The 10,737-nt window shown below is 40.0% G+C and overlaps 1 protein-coding gene across 3 annotated transcripts in view; it reads left to right on the forward strand.

The window, feature by feature from the left end:
• The window catches only part of LOC106583614 (histone deacetylase 7), a 96,605-nt gene extending 85,928 nt beyond the window's left edge, over positions 1–10,677 (forward strand). For 2 of the 3 annotated variants that reach the window (XM_045705253.2, XM_045705255.2), the window contains exons 20-24: positions 2,040–2,158; positions 2,561–2,694; positions 2,817–2,901; positions 4,689–4,842; positions 7,838–10,677. In XM_045705253.2, the coding sequence (XP_045561209.1) occupies positions 2,040–2,158; positions 2,561–2,694; positions 2,817–2,901; positions 4,689–4,842; positions 7,838–7,883 (538 nt within the window). In that variant the 3' untranslated portion in view covers positions 7,884–10,677. The remainder of the gene's footprint in view (positions 1–2,039; positions 2,159–2,560; positions 2,695–2,816; positions 2,902–4,688; positions 4,843–7,837) is intronic. The other variant, XM_014167998.3, reaches the window with a different exon arrangement.
• Positions 10,678–10,737: the final 60 nt, after the last annotated feature.

Raw genomic sequence — 10,737 nt, forward strand, 5'->3', positions numbered from 1 at the left:
CTAGCCTGTTCAACCTCTCTTTCGTGTCGTCTGAGATTCCCATAGATTGGAAAGCAGCTGCTGTCATCCCCCTCTTCAAAGGAGGTGACACTCTTGACCCTAATTGCTACAGACCTATATCCATCCTACCCTGCCTTTCTAAGGTCTTCGAAAGCCAAGTCAACAAACAGATTACCGACCATTTCGAATCCCACCGCACCCTCTCCGCTATGCAATCTGGTTTCAGAGCTGGTCATGGGTGCACCTCAGCCACGCTCAAGGTCCTAAACGACATCGTAACCGCCATCGATAAGAAACAATACTGTGCTGCCGTATTCATTGACCTGGCCAAAGCTTTTGACTCTGTTAATCACCACATCCTCATCGGCAGACTCAGTAGCCTTGGTTTCTCAAACGATTGCGTCGCCTGGTTCACCAACTACTTCTCTGACAGAGTTCAGTGTGTCAAATCGGAGGGCCTACTGTCTGGACCTCTGGCAGTCTCTATGGGGGTACCACAGGGTTCAATTCTTGGGCCAACTCTTTTCTCTGTATACATAAATGATGTCGCTCTTGCTGCTGGTGAATCTCTGATCCACCTCTACGCAGACGACACCATTCTGTACACTTCTGGCCCTTCTTTGGACACTGTGTTAACAACCCTCCAGACGAGCTTCAATGCCATTCAACTCTCCTTCCGTGGTCTCCAACTGCTCCTAAACACAAGTAAAACTAAATGCATGCTCTTCAACCGATCGCTGCCTGCACCTGCCCGCCTGTCCAGCATCACTTCTCTGGACGGTTCTAACTTAGAATTTGTGGACAACTACAAATACCTAGGTGTCTGGTTAGACTGTAAACTCTCCTTCCAGACTCACATCAATCATCTCCAATCCAAAGTGAAATCTCGAATTGGCTTCCTATTTCGCAACAAAGCATCCTTCACTCATGCTGCCAAACATACCCTCGTAAAACTGACCATCCTACCAATCCTCGACTTCGGCGATGTCATTTACAAAATAGCTTCCAATACCCTACTCAACAAGCTGGATGCAGTCTATCACAGTGCCATCCGTTTTGTCACCAAAGCCCCATATACTACCCACCACTGCGACCTGTACGCTCTCGTTGGCTGGCCTTCGCTTCATAATCGTCGCCAAACACATTGGCTCCAGGTCATCTACAAGACCCTGCTAGGTAAAGTCCCCCCTTATCTCCGCTCACTGGTCACCATAGCAGCACCCACCTGTAGCACGCGCTCCAGCAGGTATATCTCTCTGGTCACCCCTAAAGCCAACTCCTCCTTTGGTCGTCTCTCCCTCACTAGCTTTAAACACCAGCTGTCAGAGCAGCTCACAGATCACTGCACCTGTACATAGCCCATCTATAATTTAGCCCAAACTACTACCTCTTCCCCTACTGTATTTATTTATTTTATTTATTTTGCTCCTTTGCACCATATTATTTATATTTTATCTTTGAACTTTCTTCAAACTACAAATCTACCATTCCAGTGTTTTTCTTGCTATACATTATTTACTTTGCCACCATGGCATTTTTTTGCCTTTACCTCCCTTATCTCACATCATTTGCTCACATTGTATATAGTCTTATTTTTTTTTCTTCTACTGCATCATTGATTGTATGTTGTTTTACTCCATGTGTAACTCTGTGTTTTTGTATGTTGTCGAACTGCTTTGCTTTATCTTGGCCAGGTCGCAATTGTAAATGAGAACTTGTTCTCAACTTGCCTACCTGGTTAAATAAAGGTGAAATAAAATAAATAAATAAATAAATAAAATATGTTTCTATAAAGTAGTAACTCAGTGTTGACTTTCTTGTCTTCACTTGATGTCAAATTTCCTTTAATTTTTTTTCGGGGGGTAACAGTGTCTATGAATACCCTCTTCACAATGGATTATAAGAACATTTATAAAGCCTTATAATGACCTATGCTGTTTTAAAATGATTTTCAGACAATTTAGGAAGGTTTTTGCACAACGTGCCTTTTGGAGTGCTTTGACCTCCAACAGCGTTGAACCTCCCCTGTCTGTCTCCAGGACTGTGGTGATGCCGATTGCCTATGAGTTCTGTCCTGACGTGGTGCTGGTCTCATCTGGTTTCGATGCCGTCGAGGGACATCTGGCGCCACTGGGGGGCTACAAAGTGTCAGCCAAGTGTAAGCATACTATTCAATGTTCCTCACAAAATCATATGCGGGACACACAGGCCAATTTTATTTGATATTTTTTGTCATTTAGCAGACACACTTATCCAGAGCAACTTACAGTAGTGAGTGGGTACATTTTTGCACTTTTTCATACTGGTCCCCTGTGGAAATCAAACACACAACCCTGGCGTTGCAAGTGCCATGTTCTACCAACTAATTAATTGTAATTCTACACATTTTGCCATGAGGTGTAGAGGACATGTTGCAAGTTTGCTGAAATCCCACACAGTCTCCTATGTGTGTGTGTGCGTGTGTGGAAATATGGAGGACTTTGGAATGCATCAGTGAATTTTGATTGTAATTGTAATTTGTAAATTTAAATAAAGTATTTAAATGTGTCTCCCCCCAAAGGTTTTGGTATTCTGACACGTCAGCTGATGGGGCTGGCGGGGGGACGGGTTGTCATGGCGCTGGAGGGGGGTCACGAGCTCACGGCCATCTGCAATGCCTCTGAGGCCTGTGTCAGGGCCCTGCTGGGCATCCAGGTCAGTAAACACAGACCTAGGATCAGCTTACTTCTCCCTAAATCCTACCCTTCACCATGGGGGAAACAACACTATACCGACCCCCCCCCCCCCCCCCCCCTACCCCATGTGTTCCCCTCCAGGTGGAACCCCTGTCTGAAGCAGTCCTGGAGAGGAGACCCTGTCCCAACGCTGTCTTCTCTCTGCAGAGAGTCATCCAGGCCCAGGGTGAGCATCTGATACACAACCCTCTCTGTCTTTCTATCTCTCTCCCTATCTCTGTCTTTCTTTGGTCCATTCTCTCTATCTGCCTCACTTCCTCTCTCTTTATCCCATTTCTCTGTCTTTATCATTCTTTCCTCTCTCAAGCTTTCTTTCACTCTACAGCAGAGATGGCCAACTGGTGGCGGCCCGCGGCCCCCCTTTTGAAGGCCCTCAGATCAATTTCCCCCCCAAAATTGGGGAACTCAGTCGGGGTCTCAACTTTCTGTTGCGAGATAGAATAGTAGAATACACAAATACAAGGTGCAATTTCCAAATTTCGTTGTGCATCAGCAGTTTTGCTCTTGTTATGTCAGTCACTGATAGTCAGTCAATTAGCCAATGTCTGCTACAATCTTTTAGATTGCTAAATTAGTTTAGCAGCCAGCTATCTAAACTTGTTATCATGGTCGAATTACCGGCCGGATAGCGATAGCCTCTTTTGATTTTGTTAGTCAGTCTCACTCAGATATCATATTAAAAATGGCAAACATTTATTTCTCCCCACCATGGCAAAATCAGTAGAATTGTAGAAAATTTGTTATAAAATTGCTAAATATTCTCTCTGTCCCATGGCAAAATATGGGTACGCAGACCCGTGAGCAACTGCGGCTTCTCATGATAAGTTCAGATTTTTTGCTCTACAGTATCGTCCCTCTCTTTTTTTCAGTCTATCTCACACCTTTTCTCTTTTTCTCGGTCTTCTCTCTTTCTCCCTCTTTCTCTCAATCTTCTTTTCTCTCTTACTCTGCATCTCCCTTTCTCTCTTTCGTCTTCTTTCTGTCCTCCTCCATGTACACCTCTTGCGCATCCATTCTCTGTTCTTCTCCTCTCTCTCTCCACATCTCATCCATCTCTACCACTTCCATCTCTCTCAATCTATTTCATCCCTCTATTTGTATGGTCTTTTTGGATGTTATTGCTCTCTCGCTCTCTCTCTCCGACCACCTCTCTTTTCGTCACATATATTTCTCCTCCCCACATCCCTCTCTTCATCCCTCCTTCCTTCTCATTCCTGCCTTCCTTCCTTCCTTCCCCTCTCTCTCTCTCTCTCTCTCTCTCTCTCTCTCTCTCTCTCTCACAGACACACACACAGACACACACACACACACACACACACACATACACACACATACACAGAGAGAGAGAGAGCCGGCCACTGCCTTCCTGGCTCCAATTATCTTCAAACACTTCTCTACCACACAATCTTCACAACATCCCTCCTGATTGCGCACAAATGTTATCCCATTCCAATTAGATTAATTAAAAATATTTGCAAAGCCACAAGAATGTTAAGCCCCTTCATTTAGGCAGAGGGTGAAATATATGTCTGGTGAATACTGGGAACACACACAACATGGTCCTCTCTTTCTCTCTCTCCACACACACACACACACACACACACACACACACACACACACACTAACACTAACACTAATACCAAGGCCCTTTGGCACAATTGTGTGATTTAAATTACACTAATGCTGAATTAAAATTGTGGTATTGGTGAATGCTGAATTAAAATTGTGGTATTGGTATTTTATTTCGACCACACACACAAGTATTAGCTGTCGTATTGCTTAGTATACAATATAGTTCACATACTTCCATGACATAATAGCTCAACTTTTAAGAGAGTACTCTGCAACGATGCAACATGAAAACCTGAAACAATGACTCTCTCTCTCTCTCTCTCTCTCTCTCTCTCTCTCTCTCTCTCTCTCTCTCTCCTCTCTCTCTCTCTCTCTCTCTAGGTGAGTACTGGCGGTCGTTGAGGGAGGTGGCCCACACAGTGGATCAGTCCTACATGCAGGCCCAAGGACACAGTCGGAAACGTGGCTCAGAGGACCACAATGACACCGTCTCTGCCCTGGCCTCTCTCTCCATGGCCAGCCTCACCACAAACAGGTGACATCACTGACACCACATATTAAAGCACTGACACTATGTAGTAACAGCACTGACACCATGTAGTAACAGCACTGACACCAAATTCAAATATAGTAATTGATTAAAAAAACTGTATTTTTCAAAGAAATGTTTAAAAAAGGTATAATTTTAGTGAATGATATTATAAATAGGACTGGTGGAGTGATGTCACACATGTAGCTAACACAGACATATGGAAATGTCTGCTCTACCCAAAATTACAACCAATTAATTGCAGCATTACCACAAAAATGGAAGAGGCAAGTAGAAGTGGAAAAAGTAAGGAACTTGTATGTCGGCCCTGTATTAAAGAACATAAACGGTTAAAGAAAAGTGTGATAAATAAAAAAGTATACCAATTTCATTTAAGGACCAAAAAACTGATAGCTGTGCCATATAAATTGCAGAATAGTTGGGAAGAGATTTTCGATGTGCCCATTCCATGGCACATGGTTTATGAATTGATACGCAACGCTGGATTCAACAACGCTGGATTCAAAACTTTGAATTTTTCAATTTAAATTACTATACAAAATCCTTGCAACTAATAGAATGTTATATATATGGGGGATACAATCTTCCCTGCTGTGCAGATTCTGCTGTGAGGAGGCAGAGTCATTAGATCATTTATTTTGGTATTGTCCATATGTAGCTCGTTTTTGGTCACAGGTCCAGGAATGACTGAAGAATTGCAACACTTGCCTAGAACTAACGCTGCAGATAGCAATACTGGGTGATTTGAAAAGCCATAGTCAATCAATCAATAATATAATAATTATTTTAGCAAAAAAATATATTTTTAATTTACAATCTGTAGAAGCTATGAGAATAGAAAGGTTTAATTGTTTTGTGAAGCATCACAGAACAGTTGAAAAATATATGGCAAATAGAAATCCGAAATGGATGATGTTGATGGATAGATGGGAGGGGTTGAAACATATGGGGTCTGTAAAATGTATATAGGTTCAGAACCTTTGTGAAATAGCACAGTTATAAATAGAAATCAAACTGGATGGACATCAGAAATAGAGGAAGGACTAAAAACAAACAAAAAATAACTATTGTAAAATAGACTGTCTGTAAAATGTGTATAAGATGAATAAATTGAAGGTAAAAGCCGAAGTGTTTATTAGTTTACTCCAATTGGGCGATCGGTGGTAGGGTTTGCGGGGAATAATAATAAAGGTATATTCTTTAAAAAAGTATGTATGTCTATATAGGTATATGTATATATGTGTATATGTATGCATGCATGTATGGATATATATATTTACCCAAAAAATAAATGGGGGATTGGAAATGATGCAGACAATTACATTGATGGAAGCAATATTCTTTCCGCAATATTAAGCTGATCCACCCCTAAGAAAGAAAATAAATAAATAAATAAATATTAGAAATAAATAAATAAATAAAACAATATTGGGAAAAAAAACATCACTGACACCATGTAATAACAGTACTGACACCATGTAATAACAGCACTGACACCATGTAGTAACAGCACTGACACATGTAGTAACAGCACTGACACCATGTAGTAACAGCGCTGACACTATGTAGTAACAGCACTGACACCATGTAATAACACACTGACACCATGTAATAACACACTGACACCATGTAATAACACACTGACACCATGTAATAACACCACTGACACCATGTTGTAACAGCGCTGACACCATGTAGTAACAGCGCTGACACCATGTAGTAACATATTTAGGTTATTTAGTTATTTTCAGCAGCATCTGGCTAGCATTGGCTTTCCTGAACTGAGAGGTAATGGAATCATAGAAGGCATTTTCTTTACAACAGTTATTTCTCTACAACAGCCTACTGTAGGTATGTGGAAAATCATGTACATGTGTACTACGAGTGAACCATCCCTTTAAATATGTGTTAGATGAAAACATTGCCTTACATCTTACACATTAAATCCTTAGCTGTCAGCTGCATCTCATCACACTGCTTTAGATTAGTGATCATTTCCAACACCAGTCCCTAGATCAGCTTTTGAACCAGAAGATTAATCAATTAGTGTTCTAATTGTATTTTATGGGAGACAGTGTGAAAACTCAAAAGACACAAAAGAAGCAGCACAGTCTCTCTCCCTTTAAAGGTGCAATATGTAGATATCCGCCATTTCCTGGTTTCTAAAATTCTACTAGTTTGACTAATTTCAGTTTATGTGACAAAACAAGCAATGTATAAGGTAGAGAAACATTGTATGATCTAAACCTCTGTGAAATATCTTTTCAATTACCAAAAATATTGTATTTTCAGCTGTTTGAAGCTGGTGTACAAAAGTTAAGAATGGGAAGCATAGAAATAGTGCACACAGAACCGATCTACCGCTTCTAAGACTTGCTTTCAATGACAATGACAGATCTATAACTCACATTTTTATATGAATTTGGTCGGGTCGCCCAAAAAGTTACTTTAGTTTATTTAGTTAATATTTTCTTAACTCTATTTCTTGAACTGCATTGTTGGTTAAAGGCTTGTAAGTAAGCATTTCACGGTAAGGTCTACTACACCTGTTGTATTCGGCGCATGTGACAAATAGCATTTATTTTATTTGATATTGCAGCGTTAAAACCCTATTTAAACAGGAGTTGTCTACAACCACATGAAGATAATTGCATCAGTATGCTCTAGAACTATTTGCAGCATCTGTGTCCTGTTGAAATATACTACAGTGGTGTATATATATATATATATATATATATTATATGTGTGTGATGGTCTAATTCCCCGGGTGCCGATGATGTGGAGGTCGATTAAGGCAGCCCCCCGCACCTCTCTGATTCAGAGGGGTTGGGTTAAATGCGGAAGACACATTTCAGTTGAATGCATTCAGTTGTACAATTGACTAGGCATCTCCCTTTGTTTTATACTGCTGTAATACTACAACAGGCTATATATTAGAATGCTATTCAGTTCCCTTCTCTCCTCTCTCCCTCATATTCAGGACACACCCAGATGAATTTATGGAGGGGGACAGTGACTCCATGTAGACAACTGCACTTTCCGACAAACCTATCACACACACACACACACACACACACACACACACACACACACACACACACACACACACACACACACACACACACACACACACACACACACACACACACACACACACAGTGATCCACTAGGCCCTGCTTCACTTGACCAGAATCCACCGTCTCTAGTTGACACTGTACAGACCTTATCCTGACCACTATAGGCAAACTGAGTAGCTTCCGCCTCACACACTCTTACACCTCATCAGAACACAGTTCTACTAGCCTTACTATGACTACTCGCCTGCCTCGACCGCAACTCAACTGCACACTGATAACACATCCCGTTAACAGGGTACAGGAGGACCAAGAGAGAGGAGAATGAACACGGTCTTCATGACAACATGCCTCTGCATGCCTCCCTGGTGTGTAACATTGTGAACTGTGAGGACACAGAAGGAGCAGACCTGAGCATAAACTGGAGGGGTTAAGATATACCGTTATAAACACCATCGGGGGGGAGGGGTTAAGATATACCGTTATAAACACCATCGGGGGGGAGGGGTTAAGACTTGACTTGTAGCATGAAGTGACTTGACAAAGACCAGCTACATGACTGGCTGTAAGCAGAGTCTCTCTGGGGAAGTGAGCTACTTTTTTAGCCTTCGGTCACAGGTTACCGCGGCGCATCGCCAGGCCGACACAACCGAATCACAGAGAAGTAGGAAGTAGTCCTACTATGAAGGAGAACAGACATTGCACCCTGACCGGGGGGACACGTGCGGAGTGTCTCTTATTGATCATGTCATTTGAATTTATGTGCCGCCAACAAAAAGAAGAAAAAGAAAGAAGACTGGGAATTTTGTTCTGATTTTTTTGCACTGTGTATTTTGTAATGTGAACCAAAGAGAGAATGACAAAATGGACCATGTTGAAGCTCTCCTGGGATTGACAATAAAACATGTAAATGATCATACTCATGTTTTTAAGCTGATTTAAATATTGTAAGTTTGATTTATTGAGTATTGTATATCAAATGTCAATACATAATGGTCATGTTTTTTAAGTAGCAAATAGAGAAGGCCTAGAACCCTATGATTCAGAGATTTTGTAGTTGTTTTTCTTCCAATGTAAAAGTGGGGTGTATGACTCCCTCTCAGACAGCACTTAAGGAAAAGATGAAGCCCCAAAAAAGTATTATTTATATCTCAAGTCGATGGCATCCTCATTCTTTGTCATTCTAATGATAACATTTCTTAGGAAATGAATCCTATGACTCACTGAGACAATTCAGGAAACCACTTGTTAGTGAGAGAGGAGTCAGATTAAACAGAGTCAGATTAAACGTTCCAAAGGTGTTTCAGGCAAGGACATTTTATTTATATGATTATGGAGCTTTTATTTGTTTGCTTTTGAGGAAACTAATAGGCTCTTCTTTTGGTGCATCATTGACTAGTATGAGTTTGTACATTACTACTCTACGCTCGGCCACACACAAAGTGTTTATGCATGTGTTTGTAAATCACTGCATTTACATGTTGTCAGCAGGGTATTTCAATGTAATGAAGGTAAAGTACAACTAATGGTGCTGGGTTCAAGGCAGATTAATAAAACAGTTGAACTGACTTCATAGTCTTAAACTATGACTGGCACTTAAAAAGAAAAGACCAGTTTTTTAACATGTGGATTTATTGACATGCCTGTTGTATTTGTATATTTGATAGGCTGTATTTTTTTATGCTTAGTTTTCTACTATGAAAGACAAGTGAACTAGGATTTGTTCACATCAGATTGTCTACCACTCGAGTTACAAATAAAGTCAGGTATTTTTGTTCCTGGACCATACTGCAGTTAGCATATAATATTTGAAGTTAGCACTTAGTTGTTGGAGTCACCTTGTTAAGCTAGCTGACTATAGTATGTAGAACAATTCAACACAGGTTGAGAGGAGACAAAGTTAAAAGCCTTCTGTGAACAGCATCCCATCCGTAAAGTGCTATGGCCTCTGAACATAACTTCAAAGACTTTTGTGAATTCCTGATTGTATTTCTATTTAAACAGAGGTTTTTGTTCTTAATATCAAAAAAGATAGATAAAAAAACTGCTTACATTTCTTGTTAGCACTTTCCATTAAATAATGAGTTATTTGTTACCCATTTAATGTTATTGCAATGCCTTGCTTATGTATCGTGTTAAAAATATATATATATCTGACAGTGCTACAGATTAATTTGTACTTTAATGTTGTATTGTTCCAGTACTTTTTGGTGCTTTATAATATACATTATAGAACCAATACTTTACATGACAAGACCCTGCAAGAGGTGTATGGTATTTGACATTGACATGGTGAAAAGGTGATTATTGATAATGACACAATACATTTGACTATGATTATGTGGAAGAAAATGGCCACCATGTATTATTAATTTTCTTTCAGAAGGGTCCTGTGTTATATTTTATTCTGGTTTAGGTTTATTTCTGCTTTAATGAAGTACTTTTGAGAACATTTATGTTCTGTATATGTAAATACATTTTGTTGAGAATCGACAAGCCCTTTAATTTTCTTAATATGATTATTGCTCTGTTGTAGAATAGATAGTTACCTGTAGATGTCTACTGAGACCAAAATACAGATATCCTCCTATGTGCCTTGAAATATAGTGACAAACCTTTTCTCACTTTGTCTTTACTGTTTTTTTATTTGTACATGTAAATGTACAGTGAGAACTTGGTATTTTTGTTTTTTCTTCTTTTTTAACTGTTTTCCCCAATAAAAGAGAAATAAAGTTTTCTCAACATACATTTTTTCCTGAAGTTTATATATTTTATATCCCTTTAAATATTGGCCATTATTTGTATT

Source organism: Salmo salar, chromosome 22, assembly GCF_965601325.2.
Source record: "Salmo salar chromosome 22, fSalSal1, whole genome shotgun sequence".
NCBI lineage: Eukaryota > Metazoa > Chordata > Actinopteri > Salmoniformes > Salmonidae > Salmo > Salmo salar.